Genomic DNA, 25038 nt, shown 5'->3' on the forward strand with positions numbered 1-25038 from the left:
CACACAAGCCCATCAGGAGATCATCTGAGGCCAGATTAAAGGAATGCAGGCCCTGCACACACCCTGCATCTTACCAGCAACCCTGCCCTTTGACTATTGCTATAAAACTCCTCACCAAATCCTCCCAGGTTGGGACACACAGTTTTTGAGGGGCACAAGCCCGCTGTGTCCCTCTTTGCCTCGTAAAGCAATAAAGCTATTCTCTTCTACTTCACCCAAAACTCTGTCTACAGAGATTCGATTCAGTGCTGGTGCACATAGGCAGAGCTTTAGGCATCATTCTCAATTACTTGCATGTTCTCCCTTCAGGAAGACGTGGTAGCCTGTCCCAAAGTTGGCCACTTACTTGCTTCCCAGTGAAAATATCTCAGCTGGTCTGTAACTGCTTTGACCAATGAAATACAGGGGGAGTGATGCTGTGCTAGTTCCCAGCCCAGCTTGTAAGAGGACTGCAAGCTTCCTTCCTTGCCCCTTGGAACCCTGAGCTGCCAGGTAAGAGGTCCAGATTATTCTGCTGGAGAGAGAGACCACATGAAGGAACAACCAGACACCAGACACAGGGATGAAGATGCCGTCTTGTCCATCCAGCCCAGCTGACACCAACCTCTTTTGCTGTATGGCTGCAATGGACGGAGAAACCCCAAGCAAGAACTGCCCCACTAAGCCCAGTTAACCCACAGAACTGGGAGAAATAACAAATTGCTGTTTTATGCCACTAAGTTGTGGGGCAACTGCTAACCGAGCCAGAAGTGTATACACCCTTACTCTTTGTTACGTGCTCTGGGGTACTTCCCATGAATAAGACACTTCTCCACCCCACTGATGTTGGCCTGGGCCATGTGACTGCCTTTAACCCATGGAATATAAGAGAGTGACGGATGCTGCATCTCAGCACAAGTTGTAGCAGCCACTCAGCCATGTCTCTTCTCCCCCAGCACAGAAAGGGCATGTCCTAGATCTGGGCTATTCCTGAACCCTGGGGTGCATCATGAAAAAGAGGCCCAAATCAGAGCTGATTCGAGCTTAGGTGTGCAACTCCTAAACACAGTCAAATATAATGTAAAAGAGAAAGGAACCTTCGTCGTTTGCAAGCCACCGACTTGGAATTTCATGTTCTACAGATGGTATTGGTGAGAGTTTGTCTTTTACAATGCCATCAGAAAAATTCTCACAAACTGAAGAATCCATCCAACATTAGAGACAGTTGTTGAAATGAAAGAGGATGTCAGATCTTTTTTGTTCAGTTTCATAGAGTTTGGACCCAGAACGATGATGGCTGGTGGGCATTATGTTAGCATCTGCACAGGCAATAACACCTGCCTTCATCTAAGGAGCATATGGTCTAGGACAGGGGTAGCAATTTATTTTCTGTAGAGGGCCAGAGAGTAAATATTTTAGCTTTGTATGCCAAGAGGCAAACTTGAGGAGATTACGTAGGTATATATAGAACCATTTAAAATTTGACAATTGAAAAATGTAGAAGATATTCTTAGCTCTCGGGTCATACAAAAGTAGGTGGCAGGCCAGATCTGATCTGGTGGCTATAGTTTGCTAACCTCTTCTCTAGTGGCTAAGTGGTTACATATTCACATAAATGAGTATTTCCAGTGAGCAAATAATAAGTAAAACACTTAAGGCCTTTTTGAAGCTTAGAGAAGAGACACAAACCAATTGGGGATTTTATAAATGACTTTTCAACAGAGAGGATGCTTGAGTGAATCTTAAATATCAAGTAAATGCCATTGAGTAAATAGAGAAAGAGATAGAAAGAATATGATTCCATGAACAAAGACACAAGTTTTTTAAATCACATGACATGTGCATGTAAACTAGACTTCTTCCCATTAGCGCAAGAGTAGCAAATAATACGAACAAAGTCCCAAAAACTTCCCAGCATAACTTGTCCAGCTATGCTACCTATTGAGACCATATCAACACACACCTACGAACACAGGTATTCGCAGCCAGCTCAGGCTGCCATAACAAAATCCCACAGACCTGGTGGGTTAAACAACAGGAGTTTATTTTCTCACAGTCCTGGAGGCTGGGAAGTCCAGGATCAAGGTGTGGGCCAGTTAGTTTCTACCAAGGTCTCCTCCTGGCTTGCAGACAGCTGCCTTTCCACTGCATCCTCAGATAGCAGAGAAGAAGGACATGTTCTCTGGTGACTTTTCTTATAAGGACACCAATCCTATTGGATCAGGACCCCACCCTTAGGACCTCACTTAACCTTAATTACCTCTTTATAGAACCCATCTCCAAATACAGTCACATTGGGGGGTACAGCTTCAATGTATGAGTTTTTGTGGAGGGAACAATTCAGTCCACAGCAATAGGTGATCCAATTATGTATCATGATTTGCACATAATAATTTACTTCTATTGCTCCTTTCCTTCTTCCTCATATACCCAAACTTGTGAGGTTTCTTGCCATGGAGATAGGAACTTGCATTTTTACTACCCCATTCAGAAACTATTGATGTTATTAGGGAAAAAATTCAACAAGCATGCTTCTCATTTAATCAAAATAGGATTTCTCGACAAACACAATTCTCCAGTTTTGATTAGGAAGACTCAGAATGATGGACAGTTATTAAAGCCAGGATACCAGGAAGCGAATTTGCAATACCATCACGTCCACCTACAGATTCCGCAGAACTGCCCATTATCCACATTTACTGTCATGTTGGGTTTCAGAAGCGATAAATGCTGTTGAGATGAGTAGGTGCTGGTTTCAAAACTGGACATATTTTTCCTCTTTGTCCAGCATTTTTGTGGTAACCATATTCCTCTTTGTAAACTAAACAAAGTAATTTGTTTGACTGGTTTTTATTCTCTAACAGTTAAGACAAGGTGATACAAACAGAAAAGAAATGTTTTACATAGGAACTGTTATCTGATATTTTGGCAACCAAAAACTATTAAATCGCCCCTCGAGGCTGTGTTTATACAACGAAGCTTGATTGCCCGGGGGGATTTCAAGGTTCTGATGAGCTTTCTGAAAAAATGCGTTATTTGTTGATGTGACAATGTGTGGATTGTGTTTTATTCAAGTTCTGTAGAAGCTGATAATCTCTCTACAGATCAGTGTTTTTGTGATAATATTCCAGATAGGCGTCCTTCATGTAAGAGAGACGGTGACAAATTCCCACTGAAGTACATTAATAATTCCATTTCTACTAATGTGCAATTACAAATAAAGATGATAAATTGAAATCACATCTCCTGTTGCGTAAGAGGCTGGTTAAAGAAAAGCAGAGATTTACCAAAAAGTATCATTTCCCATCCCCACTATTCTTTTCAACAAACATAGTGCAGCTATCGTCTCTGTTATGGAGAAACGTTACTTTACACTGAACAGCTATTAATCCCCAATGCCAGCTTCATTCCTAAAACATTGACCAAAACCCAAAACGCACAGGTATTGTGACTGAATAAGACATGGCCTCTGCCTAGAAGTCAGAGTAAAGCAAGAAATGCATATATATGGAAGACTGTACTTAATTTTAAAAGATAATCATTGCGTACACTATTGTAATAGAGATAAGAAATTCTGGTAGGTATATATGTATATATGTCAAACTAGACAAATACAAATAACAAAGGTAAAATTATTTTCTAATTATTATGATATATAATATTGGGAACATGCACACACATGTACATACATGTACACACGTGTACACACACATGTACACACACAGCCATGTTCTCCACCCTTTTCTGGGAAAATAGGACAATTCAAGTGACTGCCTGTTGGAGTAGCTGTAAGGAAGATCCATGCAGCTACTAAAGATTATACCAGAGAAACTCTGAGGGACACTTTAATGCCAAGCTCCTTTGATTCCATGAGTCGAAGACATTCTAACAAAATAAACAGCAGAAAATGCACTGAATGCACTTTAAAAAATATTCATAGGGTGAGATTAATCCTATTTAATAGCCAGTGCAGGAATCCACTCACAGTGCTTCTGAAACTGCATCCGGATCACTTGGAAATCTCAACAGATTTGCAGATTTTAATTCAGTAAATCAGTAAATGCCTGAGATTTTGCATCCTCGACAAGTTCCCTTTGCTTATCAAGGCATTCACCTACTTTCAACCCTTGTCTGGGGAAAAACAAAACCAAACAAAGATGTAATCCCCAAGGGAGTAGATGTTCTAGGGCAGTAGTTCTCAAAAGGTCGTCCACCCACCAGCAATATCAGCATCATCTGGTAACTCGCTAAAAATGCTGATTCACGGACCTCACCTAGACCTACTGAACCAGGAACTCTGGGGCTGCCGCCCAGGAATCTGTATTTTAACAAGCCTATGATGGACACTAACGTTGCAGAACCATGATTCTCAGCACGGCTTGGGAAGGGAGTCAGTGCTGCTGAGTGAACTACAGTTTATCAAGGCTGGTGACCCTCTGAGACCGTATGATGCCAGCAATAACAGCACCACACCCCTCCCCATCAGACAAACCAGGGGGTCCTTGGACCCCACTGTCTGTTGACTGTCATTCAGAAGGTCCGGGGTAAATGTGGGAATTACTTTAAACTTGTTTATGGGCAGGTTTTAAACTCACTGATTCGAAGACCACTTGGACTTAAAGGGGTGGGAAGGCTGACTTTTAATACTTAAACTGTAAAGTGTGAGAAATATATACTCATTAACAGACCAAACATTTCTGGAGACTCTAAATGGACGTCCACTGAGGGAACAGAAAGAGGCAGAGCAGAGCTGTCCCTACCAGACACCTCTTAATGTACAATAAGCAGTGATGTGACACCACCATCCCTACCCAACAAAAGCACATATTAATTCTTAATGTATCCCTGTGTAATGCCCAACTTGGCAGTTTTTCCCTATAAATAGTAGACAGTGTGTCTATTAGCTCATGAATTAGCATCTTTTAAGTTTTTAAACATAATTATCTTGTCTATCTACACGATACACTCGGCAGGTTAAACATATTCATTCTCCAGATACTTTATCCTGAAATGTGGTGGATTTTATCTCCTCCCTTCTGAATAGTCTATCAGCTCTTTGAGAATGAATGGCTCATAGGATGTTTATTTTCTTCTTTGTGTCTTTGTGAAATTTACCAAAATACACAATAGACAGATGCTACTTCTATCCTCCGGAAAAACAAATGTGATACAAATTAAACGTAGAATTGTAGTCATAGCTTAAATATCACACCCTTTGTCCCGATTATTTCCAACTTGCTGATTTCAGTTTTTTGGTTGATTGCTTTGCTTGAATTAAGCAGCTTCTTCAAACCAGTGGCTCAAACGGAACTTCTGGTCAACAAAATCTTAAAATCTCTTTTTTATAGCTGAATGGTTTGCCAAACAGATTTCTCCATACTATTTGTACAGTTAGTTTTTAACCATAAATGCTAGATTTTATACTTGTAATATTGATATTACTTTAGGTCAATGTGATTTTTAAATTTCATGTTTTTATATAAGATGACCAAATACTTTCTTGTTTCCTTTTTGGCCATCCTCCCTTTTATTGTTTGATTGCCTGAAAACAGATACCCTCATTATTTTCACTGCCTGTATTCCAATAAAATTTTATTTACAAAAAATAGGTAGTGGGCTGGATGTGCCCATGAATGCAGTTTGCCGACACTTGACCTAAAAAAAATTTGTTCATACATATAAAAGGAGAAAATAATCACATACTTAGTTTCTTATATTAAATTATAATTTTATGTCAATATTATAAGCAACAATTTTATAAATGTTTTAATCCGAGGAAACCTAAATTTAAGGGAACACGAAAATTGTTTCCAAGCTATCGGGTCTGCAGTAAAGTTTAGTAACTTTTTTTTTTGTGTGTGTGCGATACGCGGGCCTCTCACTGTTGTGGCCTCTCCCGTTGCGGAGCACAGGCTCCGGACGCGCGGGCTCAGCGGCCATGGCTCACGGGCCCAGCCGCTCCGCGGCACGTGGGATCTTCCCGGACCGGGGCACGAACCCATGTCCCCTGCATCGGCAGGCGGACTCTCAACCACTGCGCCACCAGGGAAGCCCAGTAACTTTTTATATAAGCTTTGTCAGCGTATTTCATTGCTTCCCACAGTATTTTGTCTACTCAGGGTAAAAGAATATGAATAATAAAAGAAATGCCAGAAAAGAAAACAGAAGATCCACGCTACAATATTATCAACATGGTCCTGGGAACAGTGGACACAAGAGCAAAACCTACCTTGACAGGAAATCCGAGAAGGAAAGGCGGACAGGGTATCCATGTCTGATGATCTTCACCATCTCCAGGACCCCAATGTACTGCAGCTGAGCAGACACGTAAAAATTATCAAAAGTATCTGGCAGCCTCGAGTTATTGGGCTTGATGCAATGAATAAAGTGTGGAGTGCACTTCTGAAGTTTTCCAGTAATATCCGTCAGAGTTTTCTAAGGAGAGAAGCAAAGCACAACTGATTCCCCAAAGAGGACACCGACTGACAAGGTAAAGCAATTTTTAAATAAAAATCTTTATCTTCAATCCATGATTCTTATTTATTATGCATTCACTTGCTTTGTGTGTGTGTGTGTGTGTGTGTGTGTGCATGCTTACTTTTTTGAAGGTCCTTAAGTGCTGAAAATGGAGGAGAATTCCATGTAAACCCTCTACAGTTGATATAATCAAAACGGAAGTTTTTGAAATCTGAAAACTTCACTAACCCTGAGTTGCGATGCAATGGTGGCCGGGCCTCCCCGTTCTAGTCTTTGAAGAAATGTAGAATTTCCTTTCTTTTTTAATAACTGTAATGAAAACAAAAGGAAAGGGTGAGCAGGTTTATTTTACTAAATTCCAGTTTAGAGGGAAAAAAATTAACCCTCTGATTCATATAAACTCACTTACAGGCAGATGTAGATTTAAAACAGACTATAAAAATCAGTTTTTTTTAAACAAATGATTTTCTGTAATGGTACCACGAGCTAGAAAAATGGGCAACTACATGTAAGATAACCATTTCTGTAGCCTTTCAAGTCCATGGCTGTCACGAACCTGCATCTACTTTCATTTGAGAATAGACAGATGTTGACTTGCTTGGTGGTACAGTAAACTCCCCCTGGTATCCTGATTGTATTACTAATTGTGCATGTTTATCATGAAATGTAGCTTACTCTGCGGTAAAAGGATACAATTGATATTTTACATTACAAAGATTTGATGTTTTAACAATCACTGGTTTGTTCCATAAGTTTAACTATAATCAGTGTCCTACTCATTTTTTCTTTCCCTTCCTTTTCTTTTTCTTTTTTTTAATGACTAAAAGGGGTTAGTAAATTACTTGCCTGTGAAAAATGACAGTAGACTGTTTTCTTCGATAAGTAGTTACATATAGCTCTTAAAAGAAAATAATTCAAACGTAGCAAAGATTAAATAATAATGCAGATAAAAGAAGTCAGTGAAAATGAAGCCAGTGGGTGAAGAACGAAAGGCAGAAAGTAATTAATTAAATCCCACCAGGGGTTAAAAGAAACCTCAGCCACTAATGTACTATTACATTTCACGAAATCACACAGACTGAGACCAACAGATCTATCGATCCAAAATCATTTATCTTAAAATAAAAGGTCTCGATAGAACAAAAAATTTGATGAAACATCCTTGTCAATATGGTGCTATTGCTATCATGGCAATAGCTCACTTCCTTCCGTCGAGATGAACTGTCAAGCTGAAAAGATCAATTGTAACTGACAAGGGAATGGAAAACAAAGCGACTGGTCTAAGATCAACTCGTTTTCTACAAACACAAAGCCGAACGTGATGCTCAGTTGAAGGGTGGGTAGATGGCTACCCTGCTGGTCACAGGGATGGGTGTGCAGGGGTGAGGACCCTCGGAGGGAAGAGAGGAATGGAACACTTAAGGAAAAATCATAATAAATAAATCTTCATCCCTTGAAATTGAACACTCAATTTCCCTTTCCAGGTGGAGGAACTGCTGTGAATTATCTCGCTTTTGCAGTCCTTCAGGGAAAAGACTAATGGCATCTATGCCTGGTAATGTTTAATAATTAAGGTTAAAAATTACAGTTTGGAGGTGTGTGGCGATTTCTTGCTCATGGTTTCCAGGGTGACTGAGAAAGGAAAGGCCAGAAGTTTCAGCGAAACCACGAGGAATAGAGATGGAGCTTTACTAGGGGAACACTTTGTCCTTTTTATGTAAAAGATGCCATTTTATATGCAGTGAGATTGAATTCCTGTGATGGTCCAGTTCTGGAACAACTATATCGAAGGACCCTTAAATCTAGGGTCTAATGGCTAAACATATACACACACACTCAGGAGGACACACATACACACACACACACACACACACACACACACACAGACACTTCTAATACGCTACACACATTTCTGCCATTCTTCTATAATACAGTTGACTTTAATTATGCTTTTATTTTAATTGGTAAGTTAAAATGCAGTTCAGCAAGCTACAGTGACTGAATTTCTAAGATTGATTGTCCTGGACACCTTCCCAACCATATTTCTCATTTTTTAAGAGTTTTTATAAAGGCAAGCAAAACAAACTGGGCTACGACTGGGCACTGAATTCATAAACATAAAACATTTCAGTCTGAAACAACTCTTCACTGTATTTTTTGTTCTATTTTACAAATCGTCAGAATCTTTAGGTTGTAAGTACAACCACGCTGGTGTGGGACAAATACCCGTTAAATGGCACAGATGAAACTGTTTGCGGGGCAGGAACACAGACGCAGACGTAGAGAACGGACGTGTGGACACAGGGCAGCGGGGGTGGGGTGGGATGAACTGGGAGATTAGGTTTGACATAAATACACCACCATGTGTAAAACAGATAGCTAGTGGGGACCTGCGGGACAGCACAGGGCTCAGCTCGGTGCTCTGTGGTGACCTAGAGGGGTGGGATGGTGGGGAGGGAGGTCCAAAAGGGAGGGGATCTATGTATACATACAGCTGATTCACTTCGTTGTACACCAGAAACTAACACAACATGGTAAAGCAACTATACCCCAATAAAAAATTAGTATAATGCTGAAATAAATTAAAAATCTACAGAACACTCTAGGACCTGAAAAATACACTATGTCTATATGAGAAACTACAATTTATTGTTTAGAGACCTGAAGCCTCTGAAGTGATTAATATCAACAGAATAAGGTAGCTCAGTTTATCCCCTTTAATCCTACTGTCCCTGAAGTTACCTCCCATTCATCAAAAAGACAGTCACAGAGATGAGATGTAAAAAGGGTGCTGCACAGACAACAACTAAAATGACTGATACTCTATTTGCTGTCAAATTTTCACTCCACTGCACTTTCTTATAACTGTCCTCTCTCAGAGGGTTGTACTTTAGGTAAGCAGTCTTTCCTTTAATGTTTTCAATTAAAATATCAATTTATTTCCATGAGCATTGAGGATTGTGCTTGTTTTTCTTTAAAAGAAGAAGCAAATGTGCTAATAAGCAAACTTCAAAACAACCAGACACGAGTCATAAAAACTCCTACCTTACTAAGTTCTGGATAATTCCTGTTTTCTCCAATCAGTGAAGAAGCTGTCATTTTCTTACTGAGCCAGGCAGATTTATGTCCTCTGAATTTAAAAGAAGGAGAGGAAGGTACGAGGGCTCCTGTTGGTGACAGTTTCGACTGGAACAAATGATTGATCATGACATTTTCACTAGCTAGGAAATAAATAAATGAAGATTGTAAGCGGCATTAAAATCGTAATTCATGCAAGCGTTAAGCTCACACGTCATCCGAGCGTTCTAACCACTAAAACATTCTGAGTGGGGAGGGAATTTAGGAGTCTACCTTTCCTTTTGCCTCTTTTTCATTTTCCCCACTACTCATCACGCTGTTCGATGAATTCTGATCTTTTTTTGCCCTTGGGCCAGATCCCATGCTCTCACGTCCCCCACCTGAGCCCTGAATCCCTTGCTCTAGAACTGAGTGGCTCTTACAGCCAGAACCGGATCGGACCTGCTCAGACCTAAGGGGCCTCAGTGCACTTGACCAAGTCATGAAATGGTCTTGGTCAGCAGTTCTCCATTCCAGGAAAATAACTGCTGGGGACACACGTCCCCAGGAAGAATCTCTCTCCGAGTGGAATGCAGACATTGGGGAGCCCCTGTCTCATTCAGCTGTCTCAGCTGTTAGGGAGAAAAGTGCCTCTTTTTCTGATCCAGTTAAGCTGGAAAGATGAAAGCAAGTTGATATATTAGGTGTTAGGTTATAAAAATTCTGGTAATTCTGGGTCCATATGTCTTTCTTGACACCTCAGGGAGAAATGGGCTCATCAATGGATGGACACATTTGAATAGCAAAGTGAAAACCATGTCTGTGACAGTTAAGGATCTAGAAGGCATGTTTCTTGGGTTACTTCTATCTGTATGTAGACAGTTTTTAAGCCTTAATTTCCTTTTCTGTGAAATAACCACCCGAGTACCTACTCTGTGGATTCCCGCAAGATTAAAGTGTGATGTAACATGCATAAATCATTCATCGGACAGCTGGCAGCGTTCAGGAGCAAAGTGGTTTGGTTTCCACCATTTCTGCACTCAGATTATTTTGTTTGCCCAGCTAATGTATTTATTAGCAGTGCCTTGAGTGAATAGTCGCTATATGAATAAACAAATAGGGAGCTAGGAGGAGGGTCAGAGAAGGGAGATACAATTATGGATTACAGGAAGGCAAAAAGGAGCCCTGTGGTGTTGGCTGGAAATTATAGGTATCACAATAATATACTGCGATATATCTATCCATATCTATATCTATATATACACACACACATATATATGCAAAATCTATGCCTATATCTTAAATTTCCTAGTTCTGAAAGGATCTAAAAGCAATGACACGCCAGTAGCAATGAGCTCACCCTGCCCCCATTTCTTAGTGTTTCTTAACACCATTCACTTCTAAAATAAATCAAGTCTTCTTGGATAAGTGGCCAATTCTGGATCTGAGGCAAGGTAGAAGATCCTGGAACACTTTGGAAAGCCAGAATGTAAGAAAGTACCCCAACAGACATGAGAACCTGTCAAAAGGACATAGGAACTAGCTTGGAGGGGTTCTCACTGGCCAAGTCTTGGGCAATTTTAGTATCAAAATAATGACCAAACTGGGCTTCCACTTCTTAAAATATTAATGTGATGAAGAAAAAGGAAAGCTGAGGAAATGTCCCAGCTTAAAGAAGACTGACAAGAAATGGCAAGTAAACTCAGCAAATCGTCCTGAATTGGGAGAAAAATGATGATGAAAGACATTAGTGGGATAATTGGTAAAGTGTTACATAAACTCTGAATTAGATATCGGTATCATATCAATGTTTAATAGTCTGATAATTTACTGAGGATATCTACGATCATGTCCTTGGTCTTAGGATAGGGAGCAAAGTATTTAGGCACAAAGACACTTTTGGCCATTCTCCAGTGGCTCAGAGAGTGTGCGTACATACACATGCACGCACACACGGAGATGGAAGGAAGGAGAGAGTGAGAGAGAAAAGGAGAAAGGAAATGAAAAAAGTCAATCTGGGAAAAGAGCACACGGGAGTTCCTTGTACTGATTTTGTGACTTTAAGTTTGAAATCATTTAAAAACAGTGAAACAATAAACATATAATACCATGGCCTATGTAACTTAATTAAAAATATTATTTATATTTCTAGCTAGTCTGTGGATGGACGGAACCACAGATAAATAGTGCAACTTGGTACTCCCATAACTGCGGAAAAAGGCTTTACTACATCTATAAACACTAGACATAACTATGAACCGAAACATGTAAGTGACCTGTTTCTGTCCTTTCTCTGGATCACACACCCAGGCTGCATGAAGGTAAAGCAGGGGTAGCATCCCCCTACGATGGAGATGCCATCAGGCCTCACCTCTAACAGTAGAGCCCGGCCCATAAGCTGAGCCAGTGGGAGGTGAGAGCAGGTTCCTCGGCACATTAAAAAGAGAAATTCGGCCATCGTGTTGCCACCTAGAGCCTGAGAAGGAAGTCCCTAGCGAAGAGACAGCTTTGGCCTCCCTTCCCTATTTCTAGGAGTCACTTGCTGCAGGCATTTTTCTTCATGTCACCCTGTATACACGTTGCAATGGGAAGCATCCCTCTCTGGGCTCCAGACACAATGCACTGGGCGCCTTTCTGCCCGTAAAACGGGCTGAGCTAACTGAGGTACCCACAGTCTATGAGCAGGTCTGCAGAAATGCCAACAGCATCACTGACAATAAATAGTAAAATCTCCTCTACTCATAAGTAGACTTAAGAGTCTGGACTGTACCTGCTTCTTTCTGAGTCAAGTGGACTTGATTTCCCATCTTGGGCATCAACGAGGGCACTGTCTGTGTGAGCTGTGCCACCCAGTTCCCTGTCTGCACTGGTCAGGGGTGTCACAGACACAGCTGGATTTGTAGGGATCCTGCCACAGACCCTGCCTCCTTCCACACCTGGGAGCTTTTGGATAATATGAGAATTAAATCAGATGCTGTAAGCAGAGTACTTAGCAAGGTGCCTGGAGACAGGAATTACCACTATTATCTATAAATTACACTTGCTTTTAATAACTATTTGCAGTGCCAAAACATTCCATAGATTCATAAAATACTATCACAACCATGCATCTTTGCTTGTGTGATAGAACGGGTGAGCAACTGTGGCCTGTGGGCCAAATCCACAGGCCACAGGTTTTGTAAATAAAGTTTTATTGAAATACAGCCACATCCATCTGTATTGTCTACGGTTGCTTCCTCATTATCATAGCAGAGTTGAGTAGTTGCAACAGTGAACTTACGGCTCGCAGAGTCTGAAATATTTACTCTCTAGCCCTCTGCAGAAAATGCTTCGCACCTCTTATATGAACACATAAGGGCACGTTGCAATTTTTGTCGTCTTGCTCAGATGTATGTATAGTCTAAAATATTTAGAATAAAATAAGATACGCCTGTTTTCTCTTGGCACTTGTTAGCAAGCATACACAAAAGAATGACTTTAAGATATAGGGACTCTGTTAAGATAAGCAGAATTGCAGTATCTGAAGCCATCATGTTTTCTTTCTAAATACATATTCCGTCTCCGTGAAATACAAAAAAAAGGAGGCCTAGTGCCAACTTTGAAAACATGCTGTATATTAGTTCTTCATAAAATACATGGATTTTATGTAAGTTATACAATTTTAAGTATGTTATGAATGAAAGTCCAAATATTTGAAAACTAGAAGGAAGATACTTCCAGTGATAATCAAGAAGATCAATTATCTCACTTCTTTCTTTTTACACAGTATTATTCCAAGTCCATGTTTTTATCATTAGTCTCAGCCTTTAAGAGAACTCAATAATCATACATTCTGAGAGGCAAGCAGAGTCATTCCCCATGAAAAGCAATATACTGCAACTCTACTATTTGATTTAAGGTAAATATATTCCTCCAGCCGGAAGTGATATGGATGTCTTATTTCCAGCTCAAAGGCATCCAACTATTTCATGAAAGGCTATGATATGCTTCTTTTCCCAGGAATGATAAATGGCTCCATCTCACTTAGAGCAACTTAAAGCACAAAGATGATACATTTTAATTCGTTGAAGAGGTTAGTAAGAAAATGTGAATCACTGCAGAACTTCTACTAAGAAAATAATTACTAGAGGAGATAGAACTATACATATATGTAAATTTATAGCTCTATATGTAAATACAGAGATATATATAATTATACCACATATAAACCCAGTACATCGTTTTACATATAGTATAGAATTATAGATATATGTATAGAGATATGTATATAAAGTACTAAGGTTCACTAAGTAGATGTCACCTATAAATTTATATGGATATATACGTATATGCATGTGTGTATGTATATATCAATTTGTACCCTCATTTTACTTTGTAGGCATTAGTTTTTTATAGCTGAAAGTACACAAGAATAAAATACCACCCTTAGATGTGCTCCAGAGTCATCTTAAGTAATGAAATTCACCCTGCTGTATGGAAGCCATGTGCATCTTCATCAGTCTTCACACAAGAGCTTCTTTATATTCACACGCCAAACTGGTGAAGGTGTTTTATATTTCTATCTGCTAAAAGCTTAGTTAAATTATGGTTTCTACTAGACTCTAAATTAAATTGTAACCAGTGTGTAGCATGGCAAGCTCCATTCCTTATTATTCTGGGCATTAGAACACGAAAGATAGTTCAATTATCCTTAGCTGGTGGCATATTTTATAGGGCCATGTTCAGAGACAGAGACATAAAGAATGTGTGGCATTTTAACCGTACGGGGAACACTTACTTTTCATTACAAATAGAAGATTCTGTGAAAGGGAGTCTTTATTTTTTTCAATTGCTCCAACAATTTCATACATTACCTATAATAAAAGAAAGTAGCATAATTACTAATGGTTAAACATGACCACGAAAGTAATTTCCTTTAAAGAATAACTTGACTCAGCGGCAGTTTTAAATTATTCATAAGAGCAGTGTCTTCAGGTCTTAGAGTTCTCGCTACAGGCAAGTTCAAAGCTCCCATTCCCAGGCTCTGATCGCCGGGGCCCTCCTCCAATCGCGAGTTTAGGAGAAAGGGGTGCTGACTCAGAGCCATCATAGCCTGTTTATTCTGAGAAACCCTCACCTGCTCAGAAAACTCTCTAAACCAAGTAGGAAGACTTCATGACACCTTGGGAGGGAAGGAAATGAGGCGTCAGTTTGAGAAACGGAGCGCTGTCTTTATTAAAAAACTTAAAATAGAGCTACCGTATGATCCTGCAATCCCACTCCTGGGCATATATCCAGAGAAAACTCTAATTCCAAAAGATACATGCAATGTTCACAGCAGCACTATTTACAAGAGTCAAGATACGGAAGCAACCTGAATGTCCACTGACAGGTGAATGGATAAAAACGATGTGGTATATATATACAGTGGAATACTACTCAGCCATAAAAACGAATTAAATAGTGCCATGTGCAGCAACATGGATGGACCTAGAGATTCTCATATTGAGTGAAGTAAGTCAGAGAAAGACAAATATTGTATGATGTCACTTATATGTGGAATCTAAAATAATGATAGCAAATGAACTTATTTACAAAAGAAATAGACTCACAGATGTAGAAAACAAACTTATGGTCACCAAAGTGGATAGCTGGGGTGGGGAGAGATAAATCAGGAGTTTGGGATTAACAGATACACACTACTATATAGAAAATACTAAACAACAAGGACCTACTGTAGAGCACAGAAAACTATACTCAATATCTTGTAATAACCTACAATGGAAAAGAATCTGAAAAAGAGTAGATATTGAACAGATATGTACATATATATGCATGTATGCGTAACTGAATCACTTTGCTGTACACCTGAAACTAACACAACATTGTAAATTAACTACACTTCAGTAAAAAAAAAAAAAAAAGCATTCCTTTGGAGCATTTAAGCAGTGAATAAAATCTGAAGTCCTTAAAACAAAGAAAACTCAGGAAACAATTAATTCTGGATTATTCAAAGAACAGTTTTTTTTTCTGTCACAGTTTACTTACGAACATATTTAAATGACTTTCTTGTCTGGTTTTGCTGGTATTCCCATCTGGCCGGGGAGACTTGATTTTTGAAGAGAGACGTGGTTTTATTGTCTCTCTCAGCCTCAGCTAAGTGTGAGCTCCCAAGTGGGGTCCAGAGGGTCAGAACAGCCACAAGGCTCATCGGGTTCAACAGCTGCTGCTGCTTCGCCACGGCTGGGTGTCACAGGCTGTCCTTTACCCCGCGTAGACCAGGACTGACCCCAAGGAGGGCAGCTGGTCAGTGATGTCTCTTTGTTCTGCATCACCATGAGGGAGTGTGGGTGGTTAGACCAGTGAAGGTGACAGTCACCCGACTCCTTGGGGAATTTTAACTGGATGGCCCAGAGGAGATTGTCTCATTGGCAGCAAGATGGAACTAGACAGAAAGAATCCATGAGAAAGAGGCTGAGTGGCCAGTGAGAGGAAGCAAGAAAAAGGCCAGATGACCCCCAGTGAGTCTTGGTTCCTAGCGGGTTTTCAAGTTCTAATGCCTAACTGTGTCAACCTTACAATAAAGCCTTGCTGGGATTTTATTCTTTGCTGTCACAAGAGCCTAAACGGCACAGAAATCCCAAGATACCCTGCAGATTCCCAGATCTTCCAACATGAATTTGGATCAGAAGACTGCTTGAGCTAAGAGGCAAACAACTAAACAACTTTAAGATACTTCTCAATCATCTAATTATCCAGTTTGCCCCTAGGCCAGAACATGGCTTGCCAATATTAAAATGTAAGCTATATATCACGTTACATATTACACATGGTTGAATATAAACAATTTTTACATCATCTAGAGCAGTGGTTCTCAACCAGGGATGATGGTGACACTTTCAGTGCCTGGAGTCTTCTGCGTTTGTCACAACTGAAGGGCTGGAAGGACAGGGATGCTACAAGCGTCCTACAGTGCCCTGGACAGCTCCACAGTGAAGAAGTATCTGGCCCCCAATGACCATGGGATTGGGGTTGAGAAACCTTAACCTGGAGTTTGGCTTCTACACGCCTTCCTGTATTAGAGACAGCAGTGCCCAGAGACCACAGACACCCAGCTAAGCTGCTCTGCATCTATATGGACTCTGGCAAGTTATTTAATGTCCCAGAGCTGAGCCTGCAGTGTAGGGTCCTCCTCTGTATGGTTCCAATCTATAATTCTAGCCTCTTCTTTTCACGGGCATCTGATGATTCTGAAGTAAACACACACACACACACACACACACACACACACACACACAGTTGGACTACCTGATTTTTTCTAAGTACATTCCTTGCCTGTCTTTGCTCCTGTCGTGTCTTGCTTTGTGATGGGCCTTCCTGCTGTACCTTGAGGGAGTGACTATGGATTTGCTCAGCTCTGTCTCTGCAGCAACAAGCAAAATGCTCTGTCCACTGGGAAGATTCATTTAATGTTTGGTGAAATGAACAAAAAGGTTTCATTACATTGTGACCACATATAGCATAACGTTGAGCTTCCCCTTTTTATTTAAGATTATGTTGATGAGTCTTTCATTATCACAAGATCATGTGCTCTGGGAAGTCCTCATGAATGGCGTCCTGGTTGTACTTGGAGAGTTAGACAAAAAGCTAAAGGTCTCCCATTAAAACTAAAGTTCAAAACCTCCCAGTTGGAGACACCAGCTAGAGAAGTTACGTGGAAAAGATATTTAACAAAATCCATACAAGTGCAAACACTCGAGAAGGGCAGTTTGGTGCTTGTAGGAAGCATGGCGTTGGGCAAAAGTTTTTACTTCATATAAAATTAATAAGTCTTGAAGCAGGTGAGCTTAATTATTTTGTGACAATGGGAAAACTGCTTTAGCTCTTTGAGTCTTTCTTTATGTGTTAAATTAATATTCTGCAAAGGCATTCCAAGCTTAAGAGCTTCTGAGCCTATTCCTAAGACAGGGATGATTACAGTCCTGACAGGATTTGAGTTGACAGCTCAACAGAAGTATTAGACATTACCCCCCAAGATAGCTTATTTTATCATAATTAATACAATAATGCTAACGACTCTGTGTTACATAAACTTGGCATTAGTGGAATGCTAATAACACATGGTTCCATATCATGTGTTTTTTTCCCTGGTCCCAAATCTGGAATCAAGTATTTCCTCAAGGAGCCCTTTCATATTTTACAGGAAAATTGTAATTAGAGACCTAGAGGTGCACAATAGCATAGTATTATCAAGCTAGTCAGTGTTTCTCGGACTTTTCAGGGGACGAGCTGAGAAATACATGCACACAACACACATATGTGTGCACATACATCTGAGATGGGTTTATTTTTTCTTTTTAAGGGTAAAATACAATCTGTTTCCAGACTTGGTCTTTTAATCATGATGATTTCCTCAATCCAATAAAGTTTGGTATTGGCCTTGTCAAAGGCAACTAGAAAATCTAAATAAATGATATCCACTCATGCCAGTTTATTATGTCCATAGATAACCTGCTCCCATCACCTTTAAATACTTCTTAAACTTTTAATTTTGAGATAATTGTAGATTCACCGTTGTAAGAAATAACAGCGATAGAGCCGGTGGACCCTTTACCCCATTCCCGCCAGTGATAACATCGGACAAAACCATCACCAGCAGGATATTGACATCAGCGCAGGGAAGACTCAGGACTCTATTTCATATGTGGTGAATTGAGGTCATTTGTGTTTTCTGAGGAACTGGTCCAGTTCATCTAAGTCATCAAATTTATATGTGATGGTTGTTTGTAGTATTTATTCCCTTTTGATCTTTTTGTTGACTGCAGGGTCTGTATTCATATTTCCTGTTTTATTCCTGATATTAGCAATTTGAGTCTTTTCTCTTTTTTCCTTGTCATTCCTTACTAGAGGTTTGTCATTTTTATGGTTATTTTAAGAGAACCAACTCTTTGTTTCATTGATTTTCTCTATTTTTAAAAAAATTCCACGCATTTTGCTCTCGGTTTGCTCTTGGATTGCCTTTTGTTTGCTTGTTCTGGGTTTGTTTTACTTTCCTTCTTCTAGGTTGTTGAGGTGGAAGCTTAGATTACTGACTTGAGACTTTCCTCTTTTCTAATATGTGTATGTAGTGCTATAAATTTTCCTCTTGGCACTGTTTTAGGCCTGTCTCAAAAGTTTGATATGTTGTATTTTCATTTTCATTCAGTTCAACATATTTTTGAATTCCCTTGAAACTTCATTTTTGATTTATGGATTATTTAGAAGGGCATTTTTTAGTTTCCAGGTATTTGGAGATTTTCCTGTTATTTTGCTCTTCTTGATTTTTAGTTGGAGTCCATTGTGATAGGAAAGTCCCAGTCTGTATAATTTCAATCCTTCGGAATTTTAGGTTTGGTTTATGGTCCAGAATATAGTCTTTCTTGAAGCATGGACTTGAAAAGAATAATTCTGCTTCTCTTGGTTTACACATCTATAAGTGAGCAGATCCCATTGGTTGATGGTGTTGAGTTCTTCTACATCCTTTCTGATTTCCCACAAAGCTGTTCTATCAATTGAGAAGAGGTCGTTGAAGTTTCCCACTTAACCTTCTGGTTAGTTGACTCAGCAGGGGAAGACAGGCACAGACTCATTACTGTCAAGTGGAGAATTCGGGGTCCCCGCTCAACCTCCTCTGACACAAAAGAAGAGGGGATTCTCATTGCCGCTGGGTGGGCAGGAGTTCTGGGTCTCCACTGGGCCTCCAGGCGCACTTCCCTGGCTGCAGGGTGAGCAGGTGGAAGGGGTTGACGTGCCTCTCTACTGCCACCCCATTGGGCTCCTGGTGATTCAAAGGGCAGTGAGCCTCAGCCTAGTTAAATGGACAGAGGAATCTGTATGAATGGGAAAACAGCAAGGAGAAAAACTCAATGTACCCTAGGAATCACCCTAGCTCTGTGAGTCTGTGATGCCAGGGCGACAGATCAGGCCTGTCCTGTCTCAGCTGTGCCACTCGGGAGGGACGTAGCGGGCATTGCTGGAATGGCAGGAGCAGGTTTCAGGCATGGGCCTTTCTAGGTCACTCAAGACAGCTCCTCTGTTCTCAGCCCCACCCCTCCTTTTCCTGCTGGTTTATTGTTTGGGGGATGAAAGGAGAAAAAACTTGAAAGCACAAAAGATAGAGGCCAGGATAAAGGCTCTTTTTCCCCCTCCGTCTTTACATAACTGAAACTCAGGTGTTATTTTTTTTTTCCTCTTAAGGATTCATGCTATAAGAGACAGCATCCCTCATGCATGTAACAGAGAAATTTACATGCATACAGGTCCATACAAATCTTAAAGGGAATTGTCATGTAGTCAAAGATTTCCTTTGGAATGATTCTGTTCAATAAAATGGCTCCAAAGGAAATTGAGCATTTTCCTCACGTTTCAGCAGTTAGCACACGCATCTAAACGCTTTGGTGAGGATGCCCAGGGAGAAGGGTGTAAGCTAGGGACCGCGGCCACGCGCTCCCTTTTTGGATGTGCTTGCTGTAACGCTCCGGCACTGCAATACATACAATTAAAAGAAAAATTACGTTCGCTGTATATAAAAACAGGGGTTATAAAACTTTCATCATGGGTGTGAATCACAGTCCATCAAGATACTTAGTCTCCCGGGTCCACAAAGAAAAGTTACGAAAGGCCAGAGCACATGCGTTGTCTTCCCAACTGGAGGCTGTCAGGCTCAGGTTTGGCTCGTCTCCAAGGAAACTGAAGTGCAGGCGCGCGCCGGGAAACGGCTCCATCCGCCATCTCTGATTTGAATCCCCTGAATTAAAGCGAGAGCAGTTGGCTTACTCCACCTGGATAAGCAAAGCATGGGGTCTGCCCGAGCTGGGGCCTAACATCCTAACGTCTGTGGTCTCATCAGCCCCGCTCCAGGCGCTGGCACACGGGCGGAGGGCCATGCGAGGTCAAGGAAGGTGTGCCAGTCTGCCATGCTCCCACCAGCTGCCCTCAGCTCCACTCCCCGTAGAACAGTCTCCTCCCTTCCCATCTCCAGCCTCAGAGGAGGCAGCTGCTTCACACGTCTCTGGGTCACCTCATCGTCTCCCATCTGTCTCAACTTTTCCTGGGGAACCGAATCCCTGTACTCCTTTTCTTCTGCCTGAAAATGTGGAGCAGTTTCTTTTTCAGGCTAGACCCCGGCTGACCTCCACCAGCCCCAATTTCTCGCTCTGTCTATTCCTGTCTTGGTGCTGACAGCTCAGCTGCTTCTACCTGCTCTGCAGCTCAAAAGGACAAGGAGAGATACCGTGTTCATCACTGTTCAGAACACCTGACGAGAGATAACGAAGCTCTTGAAGGTAGGACGGAAAGCCAGGAGAGCAAGGCAGTCCTAGAAGGGCGGAAGGATGGATGCAGACAGCGCGATAAAAACTACTCGTTCCGAGAAGACTGAGGGTGCAAGGAGATGGCATCGCAGCCCGTGAAATGAACCACGTGCAGCGAGCGGGGGGGTCTCAGCGTACCTGCAGCGAGGCCTCACAGGTTAGAGAAAAAGAAATGGAAACAAATAGAGCATGTCACTGTAGGCTAGAAACGTAAATGTCACAACCAACTCTCCATTCAGGCCAGAATCAGGAGGCCAACAGGAAACCACCTGAGTGGGAAAACAAGGGTGGAGAATTCTTAGGAGAGCCTTCTGTGGCATCACTTAGGGATTCGCTACCTAGACTTCCTGCGTCTTCTTTGTCCTTCCTTCTCCTACTGGGCTGAGACGTTACCCATAGTAACATATAAAACACTGCATTAGGATGAGAGCCTTTTCCAGAGTGGACACTCTACCTCGCAAGGCAAAATGTAAAGGACAAACTGAATTGCTAATTATAGTATCACCTAATTAATGTAGTTCCGATGTGGAAATCTGTATTTCCATGCGGTTAAGTGCTAAAAGTTCAACTTCCTCTAATGAAGCTACCCTCAGTGATAACTGAGGCATTTCAGGACATCCCAGACTACAGCACGGATGGTTTACGTGTGCTTCTGGCGGCATTGATATTGCCCTTATATATGTGTGTGTGTGTACATATTTCTCTAAGGACGGTATTTGACTTGGACATCTCTGTCTATCTATGGGTCTATGGATCTATTGCTCTCACACCAATTTGAGGGCAGAGCAGTGACTGCTTTATACAGCAGGCAAATAGGGCCATAAATACTTTTACACAGTTTCTTCCCCCAGCACCTAAACCAAGAGGGAGGAGACTTCATGGAACGCCCTCATACACTTGGACAATGTCCCAGCACTTAGGGAGACACTGGGAATGGGTGATCGACCCCCACTAAGTAGCACAGAGTCAGAAATGGGCAGAAGGATGGGGTGCGTGTGAGGGAAGGCACAGCCCTGCTGCAAGAGGAAGGGCCGCTGTGTGTCAGCTCCAGAAAGTGGAGAGCAGGACATATTACGTTTTTTGATGAACTACAAAGGGTGTGATGAAGTTTCCTCATCTGGTCCACAATCCCAAGTTGGGTTACATCCTGCCCAAGAGGCTATATGTGAGGCTGAGAGGAGTGGGGTCCGGTGGAGAGCGTCAGAAACCAGGGCCCCAGGGGAGCAGCCAGCGGGGGGGTTGGGGGGGACAGCATCACCAAGGGCACGGGAAGGGCCTCAAAGGCCTCCCAGGGGAGCATCTCAGGGACGCATGGAAGCACCCAAGCCAGCATCAGCCCTAAATACCGAAAGGAGCTGTGTGCGTGAAGCCATATTGGGATGAAATGAGAGGACCCAGCACAAGAACAGACAGAAACAGGATGCTCCAGGCCACGGTACAGTGTCTCCTGTATGGCTCAGGCTTGACGGGACTGGACGGTCAGCTAAAGATCGTGGTTCTGATCACTATACAGGACCAGAAACTCCTCGTCTCTGAGTTGAGTCCGCGAGCACCAATGAAAGCAAATAAAGGACTTTCTATTACTTAGAAGAGACCAGAAATATCGCTAGAGCTGCCTGGGTTTTTTTCTGGTTAAAAGGAAGGGTTGTCCCAGCTGAATATATTTTAATAAGTGGTGTGAACCCAAACTAAAAATCGAATCCTGATTACATCTCCCGAGTTGTGCATATTCAACTACCAGGTACACGAAGAACAAGAGTGCTAAGACGATCTGGAAGATCTGATTTTTAAAAGAGAAACCAGAGTTTATTCTTCTACCAAAGGAGGTAAACTGGGAGGTAAAAATATGGCAAAGAAGGCAGGCGTCACCGCCACTGTTTCAGGACTATTATTAACAAGTCGAATCAGAATAATCACATTTAATTCTGGACAGTGTCACCAGGGAAACAAGAAGATAAATGAAATAAAAGCAGTTCATATGCCTTTAAGTAAAGATATTCATTCATCTCTTTATTCATAATTCGCATTTCTGCCATCAGTTAGTGTTAGGACACTGTTGAAGGGACCCAAGAGGGGGAGGTGATGTGACCTCGGGCGCTGGAATACAAATGAGGGCTATTTGGATTCTAAGGTAAGTGGGGAGAGAGTAGCTCGCATCTGGTAATTAACTGGGTTTCTGATTTTACCATGAGTTGAAAAGTGGGACAAATAAGGCAAATCAGTTTTATTTACTTTTTTGAAGTCAGCTGAGAGAGTGTTTGGGAATTTAGTTTAGTTAGCCACTGGATCTGTTAACGTGAAGACGCCACTCAAGCAGAGATACTAAAAAGTAGACCTGTAGGTGTGAAGCCCACAGAGAAACAGACTGGAGAGACATGGGAGCCGTGTCATCTACGAAACTGAATCATGAGAGCATATAAACTCCTAGAAAGAGACATGAATGGAAGTAAATTCACTCATCAGTCAAATTCATAACCCCCTTCTCCACCATGCTATTTACATGATGCAAAATATAATCGCTAGGAAAGAGGTGGGATTCACAGCTGATAAAAATGGGCAACTTTTGAGATAGACTCTTGAGTTCACTATAGCACATTAGAATGTGTGTAAAGATTGGATTTTAGCAAAAGAAATAAGATCGTTTTCAGTAAACATAAATGGGTCTGATAATTTTTCATGCCTGGTTTCAGCTTTCTATCTGAGGTCTGCTGAAAAATGTCTGGATTTCATGCGTGGTGGTAAATTGATCTCTCTCTTGCATCAATATTTATAAGCAGAGGCTTCTGTTTTTTACTTTTCCATTAAGTGATTCCATCTAATAGTTTTGCTTGCCCTCATTCTGATCCACTTTAAGTTGATAAGTACCAATCAACAGAGAAAGTTATTAGAAGCACATAGTATTACTGTTAAGAGTCCTTATCTAGATATCTAGATTCTGGATATGGGCATTGAATTAAAATTACCACAACTGAAATTTATGAACATGCTTCATTGGTTCCTTTTAAGGAGAAAAAATACCAATCAACTTACAATAAGATATCAGTATTCTAGGAAATCTAAAGTTCCCTATTTATAAATGTCTGTCAACCCATGAAGATAAAAGAACCAGTTAAATCTTTGAAAAAAACGGTAAGATTCCCTAAATAAGAGCCTGCATTTTCTCTTCCTAATAAAACTCTGGATAAGGAAACATTTATTAAGTCTACAAAAATGTATTTATGCCAAAGGTGAAATTGATGGAAGAAACGGAGCACAAGGGGCCTGGGGGAGTTAATTTTTATTCTTCTAAAAGTTTGCCCAAGAGGTGAACAAATACAGATGTAAATTAAGCTCTCTTTGTGTGGGTCAAAATATCTCTGTCAAATAACCTTTAATAGTATCAGTTTGGCTTGGACCAGACAGGTTTCATTGTTATGTCTGGGGATTCTGCCTGGAGAAAAGAAAGAGGGAAATAAATGGAAACTTCCCTATTGATGAGTTCATCTCCTGTTCCCGCTGATTTAAAGGTTCAATTTCAGAGTCTTCTTGGGAACACTGTGTCCCCCACCGATCTCTGGAGATGAAGGCCAGGAGACAAACTACAGAAGGTGTTCCTGACGCAGGTGACACAGGGAAATTGAAGGGACCAAGGTTTCACCCACATACATGTTATGTAAATACATCTGAGGACAAAGAGGTCGGCTTTCATCCCTCTGTCACCTAGAACGTTCTGCAGCCTCAATGAGATAGAGATCTCTGCTTCTCAGACGTCTGGGCAACACCATAAATCTCAACCGACATATTTCAAACTTCATTTATTCCACAATAGGGGTAGAGATCCTTTTCAAGGAGAAGGGAAAAAGAGTTCAGGTATTTTATAGACTGGCCAGAAGTCAGTCTCTTCCACACATCACTCCTATCAGCAATGTTTTAGTAATTGGGTTCCCGGAAAGGCCTGTGGAAATCAGTGACATGATGATGATGATCAGGGTCTACAGTCTGGGATTAGGACTTCATCCACCTCACCAGGATGTGATTTAGGAGGATGGAAAAGGAACCTTGATGAATACAAGCAAACCCCACCCCTGTAAAGACACACCCACGAGCACATTATATAATGGGCTATACATTTTCCTTCTGTTGTAAATTACATCTTGGAATATGTATGTAAATTGCAGAGAGCGCTTCAATTTTCTTAAGGAAAATGATATTGAAA

The 25038-nt window shown here is 41.2% G+C and overlaps 1 protein-coding gene across 2 annotated transcripts in view; it reads right to left on the reverse strand.

Moving 5' to 3' along the window:
- Positions 1–25038, reverse strand: part of MYO16 (myosin XVI) — a 478842-nt gene that overhangs the window by 118917 nt on the left and 334887 nt on the right. For both annotated transcript variants that reach the window (XM_033435062.2, XM_033435063.2), the window contains exons 24-27: positions 14291–14366; positions 9502–9677; positions 6685–6765; positions 6209–6414 (exon numbers count right to left, since the gene is read on the reverse strand). In XM_033435062.2, coding sequence (XP_033290953.2) covers positions 6209–6414; positions 6685–6765; positions 9502–9677; positions 14291–14366 — 539 coding nt within the window. The remainder of the gene's footprint in view (positions 1–6208; positions 6415–6684; positions 6766–9501; positions 9678–14290; positions 14367–25038) is intronic.

This window comes from Orcinus orca, chromosome 18 (assembly GCF_937001465.1).
Source record: "Orcinus orca chromosome 18, mOrcOrc1.1, whole genome shotgun sequence".
NCBI lineage: Eukaryota > Metazoa > Chordata > Mammalia > Artiodactyla > Delphinidae > Orcinus > Orcinus orca.